Below are 25,337 nucleotides of genomic sequence, written 5' to 3' on the forward strand. Positions count from 1 at the left end.
CACTGTTCTAGAACTATGTTCTGATTTTGGATATTGGGGATTTCCCTCCACAGGCCACCTTGAAATTAGTGTATTTATAAATTGAAGTATTATGGTCTAATTACTTTGTTAAAATGCAATATCCACTTCTATCATATTAGGGAGGCACTATGTGTAACTCCAGTTTGATTTTTATGATCACTTGCACTTTCTGGAGGCACTTGCACTTTCTGGGGACAATTAAACTTAACAATAAAAAATAAGAAAAGATAGCTCATAACATTCAGGACCTTTATTGTTCATTTACTACTGCTCTGAAATAAAGTAATTGAAGTGAAGATATGCAAAAACATATAATGAAGATCAACTAAAGTACAGATAGACAAAAAATAATGGACACCTGGTGTTTATCCAGAAAAGCAGCCAAAATAAACCATTCAGTAGCTTATCCCACCACAATATTTTCTTCAGTCCTTCAGTGATGTCTGAGTCACCATATCCTCACTAGAAATAAGAATTTAAAATGTTGATGATAAGTTAGATGAATGAATCAAAATCATAGAATAATTTAGCAGGGGCAAAGGAAACTACCCTCACTCAGTTAGGAAATATTTGCAAGTAATAGTACTTGTGAAAAAGTTCTTGGAATAATATTATGTAGGAGCCCAAAGTGTGATATGATTGCAAAAAAGACAAATGCAGTTTTTAAACTGCATCAACAAAGGTATAGTTTGCAGATTAGTTTTCCTTTATTCTCCTACTTAGGTGAATTGACTGAAATGTTAACAACTTAATGGTGTAATAAAGTATTAATATACTGTATATGCAGAAGTCAATTTTTCTTACTACATGAGATATTTATGCTTTTGTACAATATATTTTTTTCATTTTTCATATAGTACTTGTTTTAAAATGAAACTAATGAGCAAAGATTGATATTAGGGCAGTCTTGACAAGGTAATAAATACTCTTTTCAATAAAGAGGAGGAAATAAATTTAATTCTTCCTCTTTTATATAACGTCATCAACTGTTGTGAACCTTGAAAGAAAGAGTCCTGGAGGTTCTCAATCACATCACAACATTTCATGAACTTTGAGTAACAGCTTATAATATAAATTGAATCTCTTTCAAACAGATATGCAAACACAAACATTATATTCTGAAAGTATGCAGTTCCAGTGCTAATTAACATCACAAATTAAAAAGATATGACTAAAAAGATGTGACTAAGCTACAAAAATTCTTTTATGCTTTGACTTCAGGTTATTGTGGCTACAGCCATTTCTGGAAGCTTTAATATGCCTGAGAAATATGACATGCCAATTGTTGGACTTATTAATATGGGGTAAGTAAATATTATTCTCCTCCCAAAAGGAATATGCTAATGAAGCTATCTCATTAGTGCCATCAACAAGACAAATAGAAGGACTTAACTTCTCCTCCTCTCCAACTTCCGGTATTGTAACCAGCAGTGTTAAAAGGAAAGAAATGATGAATCTTTTTGAAAACAAGTTAAATTTAAATTAGAATTTCCAATAGCTGTATTCATCATACTATTTATAAATACCATAGAATTTTGTAGAAAGTAGGGCAGACGAAAAGTGCTAGTATCTTCAAGGCTTGAATGACAATGAGTCAATCCACTAATAATTTACAGTGATAGCATAATTACAATATATATAATAATTATTGCTATGTAAAGGTGACAACTCATTATAATGCTCTAATTATAAATTTACACTGTCTGCATTTCTATGCTGAAGGACATATTGTATTTCCTTTATTGGGAATCCAATAAACTAGTATTTCCCAGTTTATTGCTTTTGGGGTAATTTCAAGAAGATTGTGATAAACATAGATCTTTAGATGTTCTTTGCATGGCTTTTATTCTACATTTCATGCATGGCTTTTATTCTACATTTTTCATGACATATACCACCTCTGTTGGAACCATTAATACTTTATGGAACTTCTACTTACAGGATCAAAACCTGTAGTATATATCAGTGTATTGAAAAAGTCATAAGGGTTGAGTATAGCTCAACAGCTACTAAGGCTGTTGAACACTGAGGGAGAGTATGATGGCTCAGCAGTTAAAGATGCAGAGCTTGTCAGCCAGAAAGTTGACAACCTGGTTTGAGACCTGAATGCCACGCAATAGAAAGCGCTCTCATTACTTGCCCCAGCTCCTGCCCAGCTAGCAGTTCAAAAGCATGCAAATGTGAGTAGATAAATAGCTACCAATTCAGTGGTAAGGTAGTGCACCTTTGGCATATAGCCATGCTGGCCACATGACCATGGAAAATGTCTCTGGACAATGCTGGCTCCCTCTGCCAAGAAACAGAGATGAACACTTCCACCTACAATCAGACACAACTGCACAGGAAAACCTTTGCCTGAACAATGATCCTTAGAAATACAGATATGCAGTTATTGTTTGCAAAATATTAACTTAACAGGGCCCCGCTAGCCATACAGCTTTTGGGGAACTCAAAAAAAAAAAACCAAATTAAAAAAATGATGTAATAATGGTTCCGGATTGAAGTCTCTTTGGTGACAGACAGAAATGTGCGATCGTGCGTGGTTTCGGTCTGGGCTCACTGCTGGAGTGCCCCGAGCCGGCTGGTTTTGGGGCTAAGCCACCCCGTAGAGGTGGTGAAGAGGCGGGAGACTGCCAGCAGGGTTGAGGAGAGCCACATCTCTCCTCCTCAGCTGGCCATTACTCCCTTTCCCGAAGGCAGTTGCAGCGGTGGTCAGAAACAGTCACCACAAAGAAGAACACGACCGGAAAAGAATGTGCAGCAGGAAGATAAAAAGTGAAAGTTTTAGCTGACCGGGTTAAATTGTAAAAGCAACAACTAAGGTGCACTCCAGATGCAATCCAGATGGATTTCTGTAATTTTGGTATGGAATTTTGTTTCCATGCTAAGAACAAAATGTCTTAGCCTGATTTATCAGTTTCAAACTGAAGTGTAGGCTTTTATGTCAACCTTGTTTTTCTTCTTTATTCTAGGTTTCCATCTGCCACACTTCCACTAGTGGGCAAATGGAAAGATATGATTGGCCCAGCTTTTTCACTTGCCATTGTGGGCTACGTGATCAACCTAGCCATGGGCAGAACCCTTGGTAACAAGCATGGCTATGATGTGGACCCAAATCAGGTAATCTTGATAACTGGGTAATATATAGAAGTTTTGCATGGTTTACCTGCCCATAATTCCGGGGCTGCCATTTGCAAGGCTGGAAATTTAAATATGTTAGTCCTGGACTTTCTAGCATAACTGAACCTAAGAATCAGTCATATGTGGTGATGGTTATAAAGCAGGTCATGACATGAATGACCTGATTTTATGACCTTTTTTTTTGCAGCAGTCATAAAGTGAATGGCACAAACCCTTTGTTCATTGTGGTCACTTTTTGCTGGAAACTAGAAGAAAAAGCTAGTTCCTGAAAAAAAAAACATTGTAAATTATGGTAATGTGACAGCAGGACATTGCAAATGGCTGTAAATGCAGGCCACTTCCTGAGCACAAAGTGCAGTCATATGGCCTTCTGGAAGGTGTGGCCATCTGAACTTTGGGACTGTTGTTATAAGTCACTTTTGAGGGATGGAGGTGTCCATTGTAACTTTGAACAGTTGCTAAGCAACCAGTCAAAAGTCAAGGACTACTGTCTGTTTTCTTCCTCAGAGAGACACAACTAGAAGGAGATATAGGCGGGATTTATTGGACAGTGTCATCCTCCTTTTGGGATTATGTAATCCCCTATAAACAATACAGTATGGTTATGTCAGTAAATAAAAAAATCTTTATATAATTTGAAAACTGCAAAATACAGTGATAATAAATGATTTGAAGTTATTAAGGAAAATGGTCGCTGTGACTCAGCCTTTTCCAAGGAACTCTCTTATTGATAGTAAATTGGTAAACCAACTTGGATAAGTTTCTCAATACTGTATTCCTTCCAAAAGGGAATGGCATGTATTACTCTGAGAAAGCAGGTTGCTTACTTCACAGAAAACACAACCTCATAAAGATGGCTATTGGGTGGAGCAGTTTAACTGTCTCTGTTTCTCGGCATGGTTGATTGGGAACTTACGTGTAGAAGAACAGGATGTAAGTTACATTGAATAAATAATAACAACAGGACGAGGAGGAAGGAAGGAAGGAAAATCATTTCTCTACTTCCCTGTGTCATAGTTTTAGGTGACCCCTCTATGTAGAAGTTGTACAGTCAGGCAGTCAGTAAGAACCTGATAATTACTATCCTTCAATTGCTTCATAACTGCTGACTTGCCTCAGAGCAGAATCTGGAGCAAACTGTTCAAGGGATTTAATATGTAAATATTTTTAATCTAATTAATCAAACTTCTTTGAATAGTACCTTAGAATGATGCCACCCGAGAATGCCATCAAGGCATATCATGTACAATAACTTGCACAATGCTGGCCTTTTAAACAATCACAACAGCCAACTGTGCCATTTCTGCATGACATGCTCTCTCTTAGCTCAGTAGCTGAAAGGATGATTCACTTGGGTGGCAGATTTAAATTGACAGATACCTGCTAGTACTGCCTTGGCCTGAAAGTTTCCAAACATGTGACTGATGTGACCCAGAGAATCCTGGGATAATTTTGGAATGAGTGGAAATAATCCTCAGGTAGTGTTGGTGTTGGATGATTCTCCTGCAATTGGATAGCAGATTCTGAAGACTTAATCGGTGCAGTCTTTGTACAAATAATGTCACCCACATATGAGGGACCAGATTAGGATAATGACTGACCTATTTCTATTTCCAGTTAAGTGTTGCCAAAACAAACTTACTATAAGGACAAGGGCTTGATGTTTTCTACAACCTTAACTGCCTAATCCATTGTCTCTATAGGAAATGTTGGCCCTGGGCTGCAGTAACTTTTTTGGATCCTTTTTTAAAATCCATGTGATCTGCTGTGCGCTTTCAGTCACCTTAGCTGTGGATGGAGCTGGTGGAAAATCTCAGGTAATTTATCATTTTCTTGCTATTTCATCTTCATAATGGGAAGATTTGTTTGTGAGAAGTATTCTAGACATTTTCACACTCTGTATAGATGATTCTGGGAATGCACAATTAAAGTTCTCAGCATCATCTCTAAATCCATATCTCTAGGGTCACATTTAAATTAACACAGAATATTTGTAAGATATCACTGGGAATTTCTGGCCCTTCACATTGCAAGTGACCATGGTGGTTGGGGCTGCTGAGTGTTGTGTTGGAGCAACAACTAGAGATCAATGTTTCTCTGCATAATTTGTACTGCCATTCTTAAAGAAGTGGCCAGAAGGATGAGGAACTCCCAGAAAATTAGATTCTGCTAGTGATATATGGCAGAGCTATGCAATTCTTTAGATTTAATTCCAGAAAGGTGATATGTGAACCCAGAAAAAGATGTGGCTGCTTCAAGGAGTTGAAGGCACATACTACCTTTGCCACCCCATGTCCTCCAAAGCACCTTTTGGGGAATCAAATCTAAAGTATTGGAGAACTCTAATAATTAGCATTTAAAATGCCATATGGTCACCACTGCTTTAATTAATCATACCAGGTAGATCGGTATTACTGTTCCTATACTGTAGAAAAGAGATGAAGTGGTGCAGCTAAGACCACCTTATTAATTTAGAATCCCATCTCTTCATTATTCTGCTCCATTACACTACACCAGTTTGTGAGCTAGGACCTGCTATTTCTTTAGAATCTCCATTTTAAATTTAGCAAATTCAGCATATTAAGAGTCATTTTTCATCAGCAATAATTCCAGGAATTTATTCAACTTCTTTATCATATACATAACATTTTTTTCTTTTGGGGGAATAATGTAGTTAAAAATAATTGTGCTGCAAGAGAAGCTTTTTTTCCAGTCTAATTCACAGATTTCTTTAGTATTTTTGGACATATTTTGTTGTTGTTTCTGTAAGGTAATGGAGAATATTCCTTTCTAATGCACATTTCTCTTACCCATGGAAGTCACAATGGTTGCCTATCCCTTCTAATCTGAAAAAAGATCTTGGAAGTTCTATCTTGTCTTGTCTTCTCTTGGGGTTTAATTGAGGTGTGAGATATTAGGGAAATTGCAATCCATTGAGAAGTGGTTTGTACATTGAAAGGCAAGACACACAGACACATAACTTGGCCACATCCTAATTAAAGAACTCCACTTCCCATTCATGTGAAATGAATTCCATTCCATCCATCATAATTGTGGTGATGCAGTGCTTAGAATGCAGTATTGCAGACTAGCTCTGCCCACAGGCAAGAGTTCAATCCTGAACAGTTCAAGGTTGACTCAATCTTCCATCCTTTCAAGGTCATGAAATGACCCAGATTGTTGGGGGCAATATATTGACATTATAAACCGCTCAAAGAATGCTATAAAGTACTATGGAGTGGTATATAAGTCTAAGTGCTATTGTTATTGCTAATATCATTACATGTTTTCATTTTTGGGGAACTGCTTTTACATTCAATGAAATGGGATTTTTCTTTAATGCAGAAGAAATATTCAGTGCAGCAGCAATAGCTATTATTACAATGAGTTCATAGGACAAGTTAAAATGTGGATTAAATTAGGATAGGAAACTATCTTTATTTCATAACACTTCCTTTCATCAGTTATTTTGATTTTTATTCCTAAACTGGAATGTTCTATGACATATTTCCAAATAGTTTTTTGCAATAAGCTATTTTTCTCTTCTCAGGTGGCAAGTTTTTGTGTAGCATTGGTGGTAATGTTGACCATGTTGTCTTTGGGAAGCTATCTTAACCCTCTTCCAAAGGTAATCACTAGATCTGTTTTTAGAGGGTGTTTATCAGAATTATTGCCTCATTTTTAAAATATTTTCATCACAGATTTAAACAGGGGAACTGCATTTCTTGTGAACACATTATTTAATTGCCAAATTATAAATTTTATAGGAAAAGCCAGGAAAATTGAATTGATATACAAACAACTTAACTGGGGTGAGATTCAAAATTTTTAACAACCAGTTCTGTGGGTGTGGCTTAGTTGATAGACATGGCTTGGTGGTCATGTTATTGGCTGGGCATGGCCAACTCAATATCACTCACATTGAGGCATGCATCTCCTTGCCTGGCCTTTCATGACTGTAAGGATGCTGCAACAGTCATAAGTGTGAAAAATGGTCATAAGTCACTTTTTTCAGTGCCATTGTAACTTTGAATGCTCACTCCACACAAACAAAGTACCAGAAAAGGAGGGAAAAATAACTCCAGAGAAGTTCCAGAGACAGGAAGTCTAGTCCTGCCAAGAATGTAATAAGGGTTAATGGAGAGGCACTTTCTGTAAGCAACATCAGAATGTTTCCTTCCTGCCTTCCTTACAGGATTAGGCCAGTAATTTCTTCCATCAACCGGATCTCCGAACTGCTTAGAATATTAACAACCAGTCCTAGCAAATAGGTGCGAACAGGTAGAATCCCACCCCTGAACTTAACGAAACAACTAAATAACTGAACAGGAGATCCAAAAAATACCTTGACTAAACTTCTAGAAACAAACTATGAGTAAAACAAACTATATGGTGCAGTAATAATTTGTCCATAAATCATCTGTCTCCTTAAAAGCTCCAATTTTGCCTTTCAATAGAATTACAACCCTGTCCCCAAGAAAAACCAGATCCATGATTAGGGGGTTCTCTTAGATCAAGGGTCTTCAAACTTGGCAAGTTTAAGACTTGTGGACTTCAACTCCCAGAATCCTGAGCTAACATGATTGGAGGAGGAATTCTGGGAGGTTAAGTCCGCAAGTCTTAAAGCTGTCAAGTTTGAAGAGCTATGTCTTAGATTTATGGCTCCTGCTCAAATAGAAGATAGGAGATGCTACCAGGAGAATATGCTACCAGGTTTTAGTTGAGGCACCAGAAGTGGCTGTTCTTAGAGTTACATGCTCTGGCTAATGTGACTCACTGCCTTAATATCTTATGGTTGGACAACTGTAGGGAAGCCTACTTGGGCTGCCTTTGAAGTCATTTCAAAGAATGGTAGAAAAGATGGTGGCCCATGTGGTGACAATTAAAAGATGATTCAACAGACACTTTTCCTTCAGTCAGTAAACTGGTTACTAATAATTTCCCATACAATTCAAGTTATTATGAATTAAGGCCCTCATGGCTTGGGTCTTTGAGATTGTCTGCTTCAAACAGAATCTTCCCATTCCTACACATTGGAACTTTAATGTATGCTGTCTTTTCCACTTCTAGAATAGGACATTTGTATTCTCCTGCTTGGTTTTCTGGTTGCTTTACACTGATAAGCTACTCAATCCCATGTTTGTGCGGCACAGAAATATTGTAAAATAATTATAAATAAATAAGTAAATATGATTTTCAAGCATTGTAAACTGGAATTAAGATCAAGGGGGATCAACAGCTTGTAACTTTCCTTGCAGTTAAGGGCAAATTATATGGCAAAACATCATAAGTTGTTTGACTCTTAAACAAGTTGCCTTTTAGATTTTAGGTAGAATTTAATTGTCTTTCAAGTAGGACTGAGCAAGAAGATTTCAGGAGCCACTCTAGTTTAAAGTAGGAAACTTTAAAAAAAATCAGTGATGAAAGCCGTGAACTAGATTTAGTAGAAATACTACAAAATATTCCCTCCTCACTCACGTACTATTTGCACCATAATTCTGTCCTCCTTTCTATAGTAGTTTTTTTAATATGTTTTGGGAGCTAAATATATCTATCAATTAAAAAAAGTTCACTTATTATTTAACACACACAACCCCAAATGTTTTGGGTTACTGTTTTTTCATCATCCCAAATCAATAAGACTAGTGGTCAGGGGCTGAAAATATCAGAAACTTTTGTGAGTAGGTTTGCATATAATCATAGGAAAGCAATTAGTAATTTATTTCAAGAAAGAATTTGCTTAATGGAATGAGGAACAGAAAATAACAAACTAACATGAATTAGAGAAGAAGCTTTAAAAAAAACTAGATGCCTCTCATATTAGGACAGCAATTTTACATACACTTCTTGGGATTAAGCCTTGTATTTATTGAGACTTAATTTCAAGAATATTTGTGTATGATTGTGCAGCTACTTTTCTTTATTCTGTGATCTGTGTCCAGAAGTACTGTTCTGGACTGTGATAATTATAACACAGGACTTTGATCAAGTACTGTGGAAGGAGACACATTTAGATCTGCCAGGTCTGGACTTAAAACATTTGGCTATCCACTAGACCAGTGGTCATCAACCAGTGGCCAGGGACCACTGGTGGTCTGTGATAAAATTTGGTGGTTCACAGAGAAATGTCACCCCCAAAGCAATTAATACAGGCTGCACAGGAACACAAGTTGTGCGTCACTTGTATTGCAAAGAACACGAGGTTGTGAGTGGAGGGGGGAAAGGGCAGAGTGGGGAAACTTGCCCCACTCGCCCCATGTGCTTGGTCTGCCCACCGGGCTGCTTCTTTCCGCTTCTTTCTTCTTCTGCTTTTGGCTGCACACAAGAAAAGCAGCAAAAGTCTTTTTTGCTCTCCCCCAAACTCCACCAGAAATGAGTCTTTGGGGCCCTGCAAGGAATCCTAGTCCAAGAGGCTGCGACAGCAAAGATTCATTTCTGGCAGAGTTTGGGGAAAAGAAAGAAAGACTTCTGTTGCTTCTGCTGATTTCTTTGCATGAAGCCAAAAGTCTCTCCCCACCCACCCTTGAGAATGGAGCTGGAGATAGTATCATGTGATCCCAAATAAAGATTGATCAATCAGTAGGAAAACGGGGTGGGGAATTTTCCTGCAGACTTTTGGGGGGATTTTCCCAGGGTCTCTGGTCGGGAGGATTTAAAATTAAAATTTGGTGGTCCCTTAGGTCCCTTTGGCAATCCCTACACTAGATAACAAAAATATTTTCTGCCATCTGGTGGTCACCAGATTGTTGCAGCCCATACCTGAAAGGCCTAATTACATTACTTCTTGTGGGTTGCTTCTATAAATGTATCCTGTTTAAAAATAAACAGGCAATATACTGGGGTGCCTACATATTCACGCAGATTTTTCATTTTATCATGTAATCTCCATCATAGGCTGTTCTGGGAGCTTTGATTGCTGTAAATTTGAAGAATTCTCTCAAGCAACTGACTGACCCATATTACCTCTGGAAAAAAAGCAAGTTGGATTGTGTGAGTATCAGAATATTTAGAGAAAGCAGAATATACCTTTCAGTGTAAGTTAACTCACTATTTTATAAAACATTAGCAAAAAACTTGAAAAATATTTTTTATACTGAAAGGTTTTTATTTTTTGCATTTCTGTACATCAGAATTTCCTCTTGGAATCTTACCATTAAAATTTTCAGAAGCTTTGTTAAAACAATCTAGTATGGAGAAGTATTTCAATCATGTCTTTCATTTTAAAAGACACTGTGTATCACAAAATGCATATTGTACAAGTTGTACATATTTAGCCAGGTACCAGATTTTTGTTACTGTTCAAAGGGTTTTTTCTTTTGTGACTTTATAACTAGTTATGCATGGATGTTATCTGAGTTGATATTACAAAAAGTAAGTTGGACTAAACTGTAGTATATGTAATACCCACACCTGAATTACTATTGTATTTGTTGAATTTAAACATCCCCACAGCTAAAAATGTGGGGAGATTTTTAGTTGAGAACATGGATAGCAGATGCTAGTCAGAGTAGAAAATATGAGACTAGAAACAAATTACCTGAATTTCCACCAGGTGGCTGATTTACTAGAACAGTTGTTCTCAAACATTTTCAGCCTCTACATTTTTATAAATGATTGAGGACAGAGCCCTCAATCATTTGGCTTCGGGGTGGGGTGGGGGGGGGCTTTATCTATTAATATTTACTATATTAGAAATTAAAACTGAAACATTTTAAAATATTTACTTATTTGATGTCACATGCTAGGCACCTTGCAACTTTGAGAGTTGCTATACTAGAACATAGATGACCTTCCACTGACCAAAGGAAAAGGTTTAAAAAGAAAACAATAAAAGTACTAGGCACTGATTGAAATAAATTCCATTGACAAAAGTATAAAACGTTCCAAATCTTTTATCATTGAAAAAGCAAATCTCTTAAATGTTTGCTGTTGGATATTTTGTTTGAGCAAATTGTACAACAGTAGATTACATCTGACAAAATTTGGCCATATTTGGTAAAAGTGTATTAGAAATTGCTTCATCAGTAAAAAAAAGAGGAGATTTGCATTTCATTAATTTATGCTTTGTCAGTTAGCATTGCCGAGAATGGCTCACATCAGTTTGCAAACACAGAGGCACTGACTCTGTAACTCTTGGAATTCCTCTCCCACTAAATTCTCTTTTATGTAAAAGCAAAGGTAGGCAAGCAAACTAGCCAAAGTTCCTGCAACCTCCCCTGGCCCATTTTTGCAGTTCAGAAAATGCCACCAAATCTTGTCTTTGATCAGTATACATTTCTGTGGTATTAGCAAACAAATGTGTAAAATAAATGTGACTAATGTCTGCATGGCCTGTTTTATAGCTTAACCACCCAATTCTTCCCCAAAGTTACCAAAGTTTCCCCCACTTGAATAATACTCCCATAGTCTTTGTGGTCAGAGCAAATTTAGAAATAGGAAAGAGGGCTCCAATGGAAAAAGTTACTTATCTCTGATTTAAAGCACTGATGCTTAACTTTTCTGCTGCAAAGATTCCAAAAGAAGCTTATGTAATAAAAACTAATAGTAACAGTAACTAAAGAGCTGCTGTTTCAGTAAAAATTAAGAGTTTAACCTGCCATTGTTATTATTTAAAGAATTAGGGAGAAAAGAGCGGGGGGAAGGGAAATTCAGATACAAATTTCTTCTGTTACACAGTTTTACTAGCCATTCCTCTTGGGAATAGAAACTCTTACAATGCTTGTGCTTGGTTAGCATAATGGAAAATTGGAAAAGATTACATCAGTGCTTTCTGATGCTGCCTGAGCATTTTTCAGGAAAGGGAAAAATAATTCCACAATGATATACAGAGAGATGCTAGTGTTCATTGCTACAGCGCAAATATGTGAAAAGAATAGTTGTTGCATATGGGCTTAGAATTTGATTTGGTGTTTATGAACACTTGGCCGAAATTGTCCTGCACTTGAAATATTTTCATACAGGGCAAGGTTGCAATCTTGATCTTTACAAAAAACAGAATAGTGACTTCAGCATTTGTAGGAGTTTCCAGGTGCAGATTAGTGATCCCTCTAGAGTACCTGATCTTGAGTTATCTAGAGGCAATAATGTAACTCCAAGCTCTAGTCTCCATAAAGCCATAGCTATGCAGCTGTATTTCAGATACATGCTCTGCTTTATCCACTCCACAAGCTTGGGCTCAGTGCAAGGAAGTAACCTGCTGTTTTTCTATCTTTCCACAGATGGTTTGGGTGGTGAGCTTCCTATCAGCATTCTTCCTAGGCTTGCCTTTCGGACTCGCTGTGGGAGTGGGTTTTTCCATCCTAGTGGTAGTTTTCCACACCCAGTTGTGAGTATTAACACATCAGTAGAGACATTTTCCATAATTTATGTCAAAATGTCAATGAAAATCAGAATGGCATGATGTGGAACATGAAAGAACTACCCACTGTTAACAAACTGCTAATCTATCTTTCCTGTGAACATATTCCAAGGATGGAATAGGAAAGTACTTCTGCCATGTATAATTTCCTTTTATTGCTTATCAAGGGCTCAATGTAAGAAGTAAAGGGTTTATTGGCCTAAGCTAATCTTTCCACATTATGACTTCACTTGTCAAAGCCAGTATTGGGTACTATACTGGCTTCTCTATGAACCCCAGGAAAATCATGATTGGTCTATGGAGCATCTGCATGTGCTTATGCACTGTATTATTTACATTATTTGCTATTCTGGTAAATAAACATTGAGGAAGCATTTGAAGTGTTTTAGGGGCTGGACAGATTATGAAAAGATGGAATAATTCCTATCCATTCTCTAATGGACATGATACAAAAGGAGAAAAAAGAGTAGGAAAAGATGACAAAAGCAAATATTGGATGAATCTGTACTTGTCCATTGGTTTTTCTTCCTAGGGAAATAATTCTTAGAAAGCAAAGAATGCTGGTTTCTAACAGCACAGAAATTATTTATATATATATATATATATATATATATATATATATATATATATATATATATATATATATACACACACACACACACACACACACACACACATTTTACCACCTAGTAGATAAACAAACCAATAAGAGAAACTTTTCTACAGTAGGAATTTACAACAGTGAACAGTGTACATGCGACGCTAGCAGTGCTGATCCTGGCTTCCCTGTCTGTATTAGGCATAATGATTGGGGAATTCTGGGAGATGAAATCCGCACATCATCAAAATTGCCAGGTTTGAAAAACATTGATTAGGAAGATAATTATCATTAGTCTGCCCTCACCTGGTGATATTTAGTATTTACTTGTGATTAAGTACGCTGTATCTTTGTGGTTACAACTGCATCAGGGATGGGATCTGACTGGTGTAACTACCGATTCGGTGATTTACATTTTGCATGCGCATTTGCGCTTTGCGCGCATGCGCATCTGACGCACACTGTGTGCACATGTAAATCGTTGTCAGCTTGCAGCCTGGACAGCTGAGCAGCGCTGAGCACGGGTGTGCAGAGTTGAAAAGGCACTTTTTTCCTGCTTTTTCCACCTCAGCTGTGCGTGGGTAAGAGCCCTGACTGGCGGATGGGCCAAAACAGCAGCAGACATAGAACCTTTTCTATGTCTGCTGCTCTTCAGAGCTACCGGTTCTACAAAGCCGGACAAAACCAGTAGAATCCCACCCCTGCCCTGCATGCAGGAGTATTATAATAAATGTCCAGTTCCACATGTAATAAATAATCTACTTCCATGAAATTTCATCCCTTTCTATTTCTACAATAACTAGTTCATTTTCAATTCTTAATTTCAGTGCATTTTAGTATTCTGAAATATATCTATAAAACGTTATCATGGGTTCACCTAGAGGAAAACAAAGTGGATTTTTTTAATGCATGCTTCAGACAACAGATTGATTCACACATATTTTCCACTTCTTCCAGAGGAATTCACAGGTTATTGGGCGAAATAATCAAGGAGGTGGCCACAATAGTGTGACTGAAGTTCAACCTGCTTTTCATTTGCATTGCAAGTGCATATAAAATAAATGGAAGGAGCTTCAGTCATACTGTGGCTCCAATCCTCACCCTTTTTTTTTTATCAAACTCTCTAAAAACCATTGGTGTTTTCTTTTCTCTGAAAATCCAGTTCTGCTATTCCCAATGCAGTAGTCTTTGGATGTGCCGGTTCGTAACATCCAAAATTCTAGGCCACTCAGTTCATTACCCAGAGGGAGAAGGATTGAACTGCAGATACAGTCACACTTGCATATTGTAAAACCACTGTCCTTCATTTAGAGAATTTCCAAGAAATGCAGCAGATGCATTTTGAAGAGATGTCTTCCATTGCCAAATTCCCTGTGATTACTCTGGAAGTCACCCCTCATCATTGTGTCACAGCTACCTCCTGCTGCTCCACAAGACCTAGAAATAAGGTCTTTTGTTCCATGCGCCTCTGCATCAGATGAAAGTTCTTGCCTGGTTATCTCTCCAGTTCTTTGCATTGCGACTGGTTTGCCATCCATTTATTTATTTATTTGTTTGTTTGTTTATTTGTATTTGTTTATTTATTTATTTTTTATTTATTTATTTATTTGTTTGTTTATTTTGTCAAGTGATTATATACTATACTTAGATCAGACTGAAGGCAGTGTAGTTCTGGGTTGTCTAGGTCTAGAATTTCAAGTCTGGTGGCATAAGGTATTCTGCAACGAGCAGAGGAGTGGAGAACTCTTCATGTGAAATATTTCTGGACTTTCTCAACTGTATTAATATCAGATATGTAATGCGGGTTCCAGTCTGATGAGCTGTATTCAAGTATTGGTCTAGCAAATGTTTTGTATGCTCTAGTTAGTAGTGTGATATTACCAGAGAAAAAGCTACGTAGGATTAGGATAACAACTCTTAATGCCTTTTTGGCTATGTAGCTACAGTGGGCTCTAGTACTTAGATCATTAGAGATAAGTACTCCAAGGTCCTTAACAGAGTTTGGATCATCAAGAAGGTCTTGACTATTCAGTTTGTATTTTATATTCTGATTTTTTTTGCCAATATGTAAGACAGAATATTTATTTGTTGAGATTTGAAGTTGCCATTTGTTTGACCATTCTGATACATAGTCGAGGTCTTTTTGAAGGGTAGCAGTATTGTCAGTGGTGTTGAATAGCTTTACATCATCATTGAAGAGAACACAGTTGCTCTTAATATGATCACAGAGTTCATTTATGTAGAGTATGAAAAGAGTTGGTCCTAGAACACTGCCTTGGGGGACACCACTATTGACAGGTACAGAATTTGATAGGACACTCCCAGTTTTGATCATTTGTTGTCTGTTTGACAGGAATGCTTCTATCCAGTTATGCAGGCAGGATGTTGCCCATGTTAGTAGTGAATTTAACTTGTTTGCATGTTCGATATCATAATCAGGGGGTCTGTAACATAATAAGAATCGAAATGTGATATTTAAGGACAGTTCACAGATGATGGTCTCAGGAAGAGCAAGCTCCTGAGTAATCTGGATGTTTTTTAGATGTAGGGACTTTTTATAAAAAATAGCAACACCATCTCCTCTATGGATTTCGCGATCTGATTGGTAAACATGATAGTCTCTTACTGTGGTAATGGAGTCAGGGAGAGATGCGTTCAGCCATGTTTCACAGACAAATATGATATCGAATTTAGCCGTATTTAGTAAGAGGAGAAATTCAGGTATTTTATTTACAAGGCTTCTTGCATTGTGTAGTTTGCATTTAAGGCCAGTTGTAGTTGGAATTGAGGTAGTTAGGGGCGTGCATGCCTAGTTTTGAGTGATGGTGGGTTGGATGAGGTAGGGTTGGATGTGGAGTTGTGTGTTGTGTGACTTACTTTTGATACAATCAGCACAGTAGTCAATGTACAGCTCATTCTCTCCATTGTCTAGACATTTTTTGAGTTCTGTGTGGAGTTCACAGGAGCGGATTCTTTGCAGTATGGATAAGTCTGGTCTTGAGTGAAGTTTGTTATTGTTGGGATTGGTTTTTGCAATGGTGCTTATTGTATGGATGAATATACGTTTGCTGGCCTCATTTTTGCAAACAATTCTATAAAATCTTGGGGCCACTGAGCCGTCATTGTATTTGAACTCAGGGCCATCTCTGGTTATTTCAATGATATCTTCAGGAGAGGTGTTTGTTGTATTTAAATTGCTTATGATATTGTGATCTTTGGTGATATCATCTGATTCATTGGTGTCTTCAAGACCAAATAAAATGGCATTTGGATGTTTCTGATCACGTTCCATGATGTCTCTGATGGGTAAGGGGATATCATTTGTGGAATTATTTGATGGGATAGTGATTGTTTGTGGCTGTGGTTTGGTGGTTATTTTTGATTGTAGTTGTGATTGTAGTTGAGGTAGTAGTTGTGGTAGTGGTTTTTGAGTTGGGAGTTGAGTTTTAGCTGATAGGTATTGGCTTATCTGTGCTGTATTATTTTTCCAAGAGAGATTAGGCTTGCTTGTATAGTTGTTTCAAGACGTTTCAAGACGTGTTAGTAAGCGTTCTTCTATTGAGTGAATGCTTTCAACTCTGTCAGGCAAGGTATAGGTTTGTTTAGCTTAGGTAAACATGATGGACATAGACAAGGGAATATATCCGATGTTTTTGGGAGATCAGCTAGGCTTTTGTTTAAGTTTAAGCAGGCAAGATGGTCTTGATTGCTCCATCTCATTCCTCCACTCCTACTGAGTGCAAATATTGTCTTCCACTCTGAAGGACTTAGCTTTCCCATCACTTCTGTCATCTTCCCAATACCTGGTAATAATCTCTGACAAAGAGAAAGGAAGAATAATTGAATATGATTAGTAGTACACTGCTTCTATACCTACCGTTCATCTCTTTCACTAAGGAAACTTCTCCCAGCATCAAAATTAATCATTCAGGCTAGGAAAAAATGAATTCAAATAATTCCAGTTAATTTGTGTGGATTTCCCCTAGTATTTTATGTATGAGAGCTAATTCCTTGCAAATATTTATTTATGTGCTTGCTTACTTACTTTTATGCCACCCATTCCTGAAGGCTCTTTTATCAGATCTAGACACAGTCCTTTTTAAGCTTTCTTTTCTCCTGTACTCTACAGGAGATAACACTGGATCCAAACTCCTACAAGACCAATGATAGTTTGATAATTAGCAGGTTTAAAAAAGTCATCATCCTCTTGCATTTACTGTTGTATATTTCTTGTAAACTGCATCTGTTAGCTACCTGTAATTTAACATTCATGTTCCATTGTTTTTTCCCCCAGTCGCAATGGTTCTGTCCTTGGCCCTGTAGCTTCTACTGATATCTACAAGAACCCCAAAGTCTACAGCAAGGTAATGGAAACAACAAAAGAACCTCATACCATATTGAAGTGATTTGACTTTGTTGGATGATTATGATTTCTACATAATGCTAAACTATAAAACATTTTTGTTTGTTTGGATATGATGTGCAACCTATTCCAATGAAGTCATAGTTTAGAAACTGAGAGGCAAAATGCTCAAACAATATCACGGCTTTATGACCTGGAAATCAATACTATTGCTACTGGCTCTTATTTCAAAAATATTGAAAAAGCCATTCTTTTATCCTTAGATTTATTCTGTTCCTCATGTGAATACTATAGTTTGAGATTACTAAAAAAAATCAAGGAGCTTTCTGTATAACCACACTATTTGGAGGACCCATACTTCTAACATTTATTATCTGATATTAGGCTTCATGAAACCATATCACATTTGGAAGCAAATGGTTTAAATCAGGGGTGGGATTCAAATTTTTTAACAACCAGTTCTGTGGCTTGGCTAGGTGGGCTAGGTGGGCATGGCCATGTGACTGGGTGAACATGGCTTCTCTTTCTTTCTTCTTTCTTTCTTTCTTTTTTGCAGCAACCCCGCCCCACCTCATTTTTTTGCCTCCTGGGCCTCAGGGAAGCCTCTGGAGGTGGGGAGGGGGGCATTTTTGGTCCCAGGCTTCCCTGGGCCCAAGAAGGCAAAAAGCGGAGCACACACACAAACCCCACAATGCCCCTTTTTGTCTCCTGGGCCTCAGGGAAGCCTCCTGGGCAACACAGTAAAACAGTGAGGGGGATCTCGGCACAGCTGATCATCAGAACAGCTGATTGTCAGGAGGGGAAAACAAATACCTTAAGGAGTGACTGGGCAGGGGAGAATGTAGTCAGCACGATGTCAGGCATGCGCGATAGGGACTGACTGGGAGGGCAGGAGGAGAGGGTAGGGGCCAGCCAGGGGCACGATTTGTCAGTTCTCTGAACTGTGCAGAATCATAACAACCAGTTCTATAGAATCGAGCCAAGCCAGTAGAATCCCAGTCCTGGTTTAAATGCAATCAGATAATTTAATACCAAAAGTCCACCCCAACTTCTTTTTCTTTCACCCAAAGCACTGTTGCCTACCACCACCAAAAATTTTAGTGCCATTTTGCGATGGGAAAATATCAGGTTTTGGAAATAGTTTTATAATGGAATTGGTTTTCCTCCTTATTTTATTTATCCCTTTTGCAAAGGGAAGAAAGCAAGCAGAACTAGAAAACCCTTCTGCTCTTTTGTTCACCCCTTACTTTCATTGCCATTGAATCGAAAAGGGGAAGAAAATTACCATATTTAAAATTAAAATTAAATCAAATTTTATAATACAATTGATATTATTTTTCATGCCTTAAACAACTTTTCATCACATTAAAAAATAAAGTGCAGCCACTACTTTGAAGAAACCTAAGTTTCATTCCATGTCACAATTTACTAGAATCCTAAAAGGACTTCGTAGTACTCCAGAAATTGCAGCATTAATTTTTTATTTTTTTATTTTTTTTAATTTGATTTGTCAATTGCTTACAAGATAATAGGTATAAGAATAAACATAGTTATGAATACATGAAATGGATACATATAAGAAAAATAAAAGAAACAATAGGACAGGGACGGTAGGAACGTTGGTGCGCTTATGCACGCTCCCTACAGACCTCTTAGGAAAGGGGTGAGGTCAATAGTAGAAAGTCAAAGGTTAAAGTTTTGGGGGTTTGGAGAAGAAACCACAGAGTCAGGTAGACTGTTCCAGACATTGATCACTCTGTTGCTGAAGTCATATTTCCTGCCATCAAGTTTGGTGCGGTTAACCTTGAATTTGTATCTATTGTGTGCTCTTTTATTGTTATGGTTGAAGCTGAAGTATTCATTGATAGGTAGGACATTGCAATGTATGATTTTATATACTATACTTAGATCGGATCCAAGACGGTGTAGTTCTAGGTTTTCTAGGTCTAGAATTTCAAGTCTAGTGGCATAAGGTATTCTAAAACGAGTAGAGGAGTGGAGAACTCTTCGTGTGAAATATTTCTGGACTTTCCCAACCTGTGTTAATATCATATACGTAATGTGGGTTCCAGACTGATGAGCTGTATTCGAGTATTGGTCAAATGTTTTGTATGCTCTAGTTGGTAGTGTGATTTTACCAGAGAAAAAGCTACGTAGGATTAGGTTAACAACTCTTAATGCGTTTTTGGCTATGTAGTTACAGTGGGCTCTAGCACTTAGATCATTTGAGATGAGAATTCCAAGGTCCTTGACAGAGTTTGGATCATCAACAAGGTCTTGACTATTCAGCTTGTATTTTATTTTATTTGATCTACAGAGGTTATATATCTGTACTATATACAGCATTAAATATATAGCCCTTATTTTGCTGCACTAATTCACCTGTGAAAAGCAACAACTATTTTCATTGTTGATATTATTATTATTATTATTATTTTAAAAAGACAAAGTATAATTTAACTTCTCCCTATTTTTTTCTTCCTTCTCATTTTGCTGGTCCCAGGAAATATTCTCTTACTGAAATTTGTCACTCTTGTTTTGTAGGTTCAAGAAATAGAAGGGATTAAAATTGTCACCTACTGCTCCCCATTATATTTTGCTAATTCAGAAATATTCAGGGAGAAAGTTATCGCAAAGGTAAGAAACTTCAACTTCAAATGAAACATATCCAAATTAGAAACAAAAGACTGAATCATTTATGCATATGCACACACATGCACATGCATGTACACACGCACACATGTACACACATAGTTCTTTAAATTTCTTTTGGCCTTGTCGAATGAGAGGGCTCCTTGCAGAGTTATTTTCCAGGGAGACAAGATTGATACTTCTTCTGATATCTTTTTAATAAGAAGTGAATATATTGTTATTTCTCCTTAATTTTTTTATTACTACAATGTGCTTGTTTATACATTGCTTCAAGTTTTGATTTTAGTATTTTATTAGTGCTTAATTTTAGGAGAAGGGGTGCTTTTATTCATAGTCCACCCTAAAAATATTTTTACTGAATGATGACATTAAACTCCTTAAATATGTGTGTTTGCTGAAGTTTATTGCAATGGAAAAGCAGCCTATGGAGAAACATTTATACTGCAAAATTATGTCTTAACTTTCCTCAGTGTTTCCCAGAGAGATGTTGGAATGGTTTGTTATCTAACAATAAATTTAATTTTATTTCATATGATATTTTATAGTCTCAATATATGGGTTTAAAAACTAATCAGGGATGTGTTAATATAAATTATATTATTGGATACTAACAAGAAAACCCAATTAATTAAGTAGAGGTCCTCTGCTTTATTTTTTATGTCTTAGCATAAAAAATAGTACTTCTTCAACATTCAAATATCCCCAAAGTCCAAGTAGGAAGATGATGCAGCTAAATACATTTTTTTCCCCTAAACAGACTGGTGTGGATCCCATCAAAGTCTACTTGGCCAGAAAAAAGTTTGTGAAAAATCAAGAAAAGGTGACAGCAGCAGTACAGAAAACAAGCAAATTCAAATCTATTTTCAGAAAAGACAAGGTAACCAAGCAATTATCTAGGTTATAAGTGAGGTTTCCTACAGCTAGGCAAAAAAATGGTATTTTCTTTCATCCTAGAAAGAAGAAGAAAAAAGAATATATTTATCACACATAAAATATTATGAACACCTGGCCCAGATTTGTAAAATAACTACTTTTCTTTGTTACAGACTGTGTCTCTGCAAGAACTCCATAAGGATTTTGAAAGCACTTCTCCAACAGATACCAACAACAACCAGACAGCTGCCAATGGCAACAGCATCTCCTATATTGTCTTCAATCCAGCTGTAAACTCTTTAAGTCCAAATACCTCATGTGAACAGAGAAACACAGCTGATCATAGGAACAGCAACTGCAGCATTATTCCAGCCTCCGGCATTGATCCTATGAACATAGCACCTCCTTTTGTTAACTTTCACACCATTATTCTTGACATGAGTGGAGTTTGCTTTGTGGATCTGATGGGTACGAAAGCTTTGGGAAAGGTATGTTGTTCTTTCGGAACCTGTTTTGTTCAATGACAGGTTTCTGTTTAAATAGGGTTAAACTTAATCAGGACTAAAGTTTGATACAAGTAGCATTGTACTCCTGGATGGAAATCAGAAATGTTGACAACTCAGTATAGTCAGAATGAGAGGTTTATTTTTAATTATTTTATTTATTTATTTATTTGATTTGTCAATCACTTACAAGATGATAGGTATAAGTATAAACATGAGTAAGAATACAGGAAATAGGTACGATAAATGGGGACAATAGGACAGGGATGGTAGGCACGACTGTGCACTTATGCACGCCCCTTACAGACCTCTTAGGAATGGGGTGAGGTCAATAGTGGATAGTTTGAGGTTAAAGGAGTGGGGGTTCGAGGATGTAACAAAAGAGTCAGTTAGTGCATTCCAGGCATTGACCACTCTGTTGCTGAAGTTGTGCTTTCTGCAATCAAGTTTAGAGTGGTTTACAGTGAGTTCGTATCTGTTGTGTGCTCTTGTATTGTTGTGGTTGAAGGTTGTTTCTGGAGAACACATGGGAGAAGCCAAGAGATTATTTATGAAACCAAAGAAACTATCAACACTCTGTTGATCAAACAAAATAAATAAATGCTGCACTGTCAGTAGATAAAATATGAGTTTTTACACTGTTATTTTAACTTTCTGACTAAGTATATAGCAAGCCCCAGAATAAGGAGGTGCAGATTGTGGCTTCAATTCTATATGCCAAGTACAATGTTATTTTCATTTTCAAAGATATACCTTATAAATAAAAGTGAGCCTTATGATTTCCATTCCCATTCTAATTATTTGGTTTTAGACTATATACTGCATCATTACTAACCGGGCACTTTGGAAAATTCAGTGCTGTGTTGTCTTTGGTTTTTTTAGAAAAAAAATGAACTTAATATATTATGTCTAACACCTGCACATTAAATGAATATTTGTACATGCTAAGGCCATAACTATGCAAAATCAATCCATTACCACTCTCTCATTTTGTTTTCTTGTGCAGCTATGTAACAACTATCAAAGGATTGGTATTAAGGTCTTTCTTGCAAATATATCTGGTAAGAATTTTATTTTTATTACTTAGTTATTTAAAATGCGATACTTTTTGAGATGAAAAATGCCCAGGGTGGTTTTCAGATTAATAAAGAATCCATGCTTTCAGAGTTTAATATAGAAAGGTAAATAAAACCATTGAAAGAGGTTGGGAATAAGGGAAATATGCATATTTAATATTTTAAGAACTTTAATGACATAGCTGATAGAATAAGCTGCTTGGTAAAAGGACAAACCCATATACCTAACTTCATTTGACTTCCATTTAACAAGAGGTATATTTTCTGGTGGCAAACATCAAAAGTTGAATGTTCACTTACTATATCATGTCACGTGTAGGTTTACACATGCAATGTATAGCCCAGGGACTGGAAAATCACAGTTTAAGCGATAGTTTAATTTTGCTATCTTCTGGATTTTTTTAGAATTTAAAAACAAATACAAAACTGATAAAATTACATTGACTCAAAGACTTCTTTTTTAAGACAAAAACACTTTAAACAGACTTTTACTGATCTAGGACAAGGAAAAAGTTTACAGTAATACTTGCTCCTGAAAAGAGCAGAAATGAAATCAATCTACTTGAGATAGCCTTCTAGTAATATGCATGCAGAAACATGTGAGTTGTATAGGTTATTTTTAAAATGTAACATAGCTTCAAAGTTTAAACTCAACCATGGGTGAATGATCAGACCAAAAGGCAGTTTACATACAAGGCTTTCAAAAGTAACATATATGGAGATGAACAATTTTAAATTTTCCAAAGCGCTCAACTGGTTGACTGTCATGCCACAGATAAAATTTATCTTCTTTTAAAGTAGGAAGGTTGTCTAGCCAGCCCTAAGTGGTACAGGTTTTTCCTGTTCCCTGAAAAATTTTCTGCTATGTAAAATCAACTCTGAGTATATTGCTGAATAAACTCATTATCCAGGTAGGGGCAGTGTAGTTCTTTCAGTCTTCCTGTTCAATCTATTTGGCTTCAAATTGACACAACAATAGAGTTTACTTAATTTGCTTTAAAGGTTTTGAAAATCCCTCTCCCACAACAATTATAGTCAAAAAGAAATGATCTGCAATCAGTAATTTTACGTTTGTCTTTTTCATTAGCTCAAGTGTATGATGATATTCGTATTGGTGGAGTCTTTGAAGAAGGAGGTCTTGAGCCTTGTCACCTCTTTGTGACTATCCATGATGCTGTTTTGTTTGCAGCAATGAACAGCAGCAGAACTACTTGTCCTTCTATCCTAGAACAGGTATAAATAATTAATTTATTTGTTTTCTTAAGGTTTCACAGGTATCTATATATATGGTGTTGAGCTTTGTTAGGGTATTTTCCCACGTCATTACAGTTGTGCTTTTAAAGTTGTAGCAACGTTTCGGCAGAATCTCATCTGCCATCATCAGGCTTATGTATTGTACCCGAACAAATACCTGAACTAAGCTGAATACCATACAATTCACTTATTTATTTATATTTGCTACTTTATTTTATACCCTGATCTTAATTTTTTTAAAAAATATTTATGGATACATATCATTTCAAAAAACTGTAACGATGTAATATATGCTCTTTCACCTTTTCTCATGACCACCAAAACTGTAGCTGGTAATTTGGTTGCCATGGCCGAGCTGACTTTAGCAGTCAAAATTCTAGAAGAAGAAAAAAAAGGTGTAGACATTTGGGAAACAGAACAGAATTTTTGGACTAGAATAATAATCATTTATGAAACTCAGTCTATATAATATATATGAAAAAAATTCTAAATGGTATATACAAATATTTGCAGTTAAATCCAGTTGTATACATTCACTTTTTTAAACAGAGAATGATTTCCACTCTCTGTTTCTTCTTTAATAGATTATTAAGAGAAATAGAGAAATAATAATGTTACCCCAAACTTTGAAAAACATAGGACTTGTATTCTAGGATTTGTCTTTCATGGGATGTCTAATAATTTGGTTTGAGTACATTCATAGAAGATGATTGCCAGCTATGAATTCCATTTATATTTTTCCAACTCTATTCCTTAAGTATTTAAAAGTAACTCCTGTCAACTGTTATACAATCCAGAAAATTTTACTGATATTTGAAGCACAAAGATAATGACAGTTGATTAAAATTTCATACCACCATAAAACATTATTTGAATGCTATTGTTAAAGTATGAAATGCTGATTCACACCAAGTATATTTATTACAACTCAGAGCTATGATTCATGTATCATAATTACAGTTTGTAATTTGCTAAATGTATGTCTTACAAGGCTGAAACATTATCAGTGGCTCCTGAAAAAAACCCATAAAAATTTATACTATGCTGTAACTTCGGTTAATCATCTTACATATTTGTGTATTGATTTATGGACTTATTGAAATGTATGTTACATGAAATGAATCCTCTAGAATCCTATGCTGATATTTGACTAAAAAAACAGACTCTGAAGCTTTATTATCATATGTAAACAATAACAAGTCATTTCTCCCTACTCAGAGGTCAAATCAAATTGAAGTCTCTGTCTCAGATGAATCTCTGGAAGATAGCAGTGCTGAATTCCAAAATTTGGAAGAGGTCAGTTAAAAGAACAGAATGATATTAAATGAAGAATCTGACTCATTCCTCTGCCAGATGTACTGTCTATTATCTCTCATGCTCTAGTCACTTCATGTTTGAATTGCAGTTTGTTCTACCTGCCCTGTACAGAACACATTCAGAAAACATCAGTTAGCACAGTCATCCTGTTGCAGGAATTGCATTATTTATAGGTATTAAT

The 25,337-nt window shown here is 36.4% G+C and overlaps 1 protein-coding gene across 1 annotated transcript in view; it reads left to right on the forward strand.

The window, feature by feature from the left end:
- The window catches only part of SLC26A9 (solute carrier family 26 member 9), a 39,792-nt gene that overhangs the window by 11,698 nt on the left and 2,757 nt on the right, over positions 1-25,337 (forward strand). Inside the window, exons 7-19 of the mRNA XM_026715635.2 lie at positions 1,243-1,325; positions 2,994-3,141; positions 4,866-4,979; positions 6,713-6,790; positions 10,057-10,152; positions 12,381-12,487; positions 17,413-17,482; positions 20,026-20,118; positions 20,891-21,010; positions 21,180-21,494; positions 22,516-22,570; positions 23,673-23,818; positions 25,058-25,135. Coding sequence (XP_026571420.1) covers positions 1,243-1,325; positions 2,994-3,141; positions 4,866-4,979; positions 6,713-6,790; positions 10,057-10,152; positions 12,381-12,487; positions 17,413-17,482; positions 20,026-20,118; positions 20,891-21,010; positions 21,180-21,494; positions 22,516-22,570; positions 23,673-23,818; positions 25,058-25,135 — 1,503 coding nt within the window. The remainder of the gene's footprint in view (positions 1-1,242; positions 1,326-2,993; positions 3,142-4,865; positions 4,980-6,712; positions 6,791-10,056; positions 10,153-12,380; positions 12,488-17,412; positions 17,483-20,025; positions 20,119-20,890; positions 21,011-21,179; positions 21,495-22,515; positions 22,571-23,672; positions 23,819-25,057; positions 25,136-25,337) is intronic.

This window comes from Pseudonaja textilis, chromosome 3 (genome assembly GCF_049901715.1).
Source record: "Pseudonaja textilis isolate UNSWEBS1 chromosome 3, rPseTex1.2, whole genome shotgun sequence".
Taxonomy (NCBI): domain Eukaryota; kingdom Metazoa; phylum Chordata; class Lepidosauria; order Squamata; family Elapidae; genus Pseudonaja; species Pseudonaja textilis.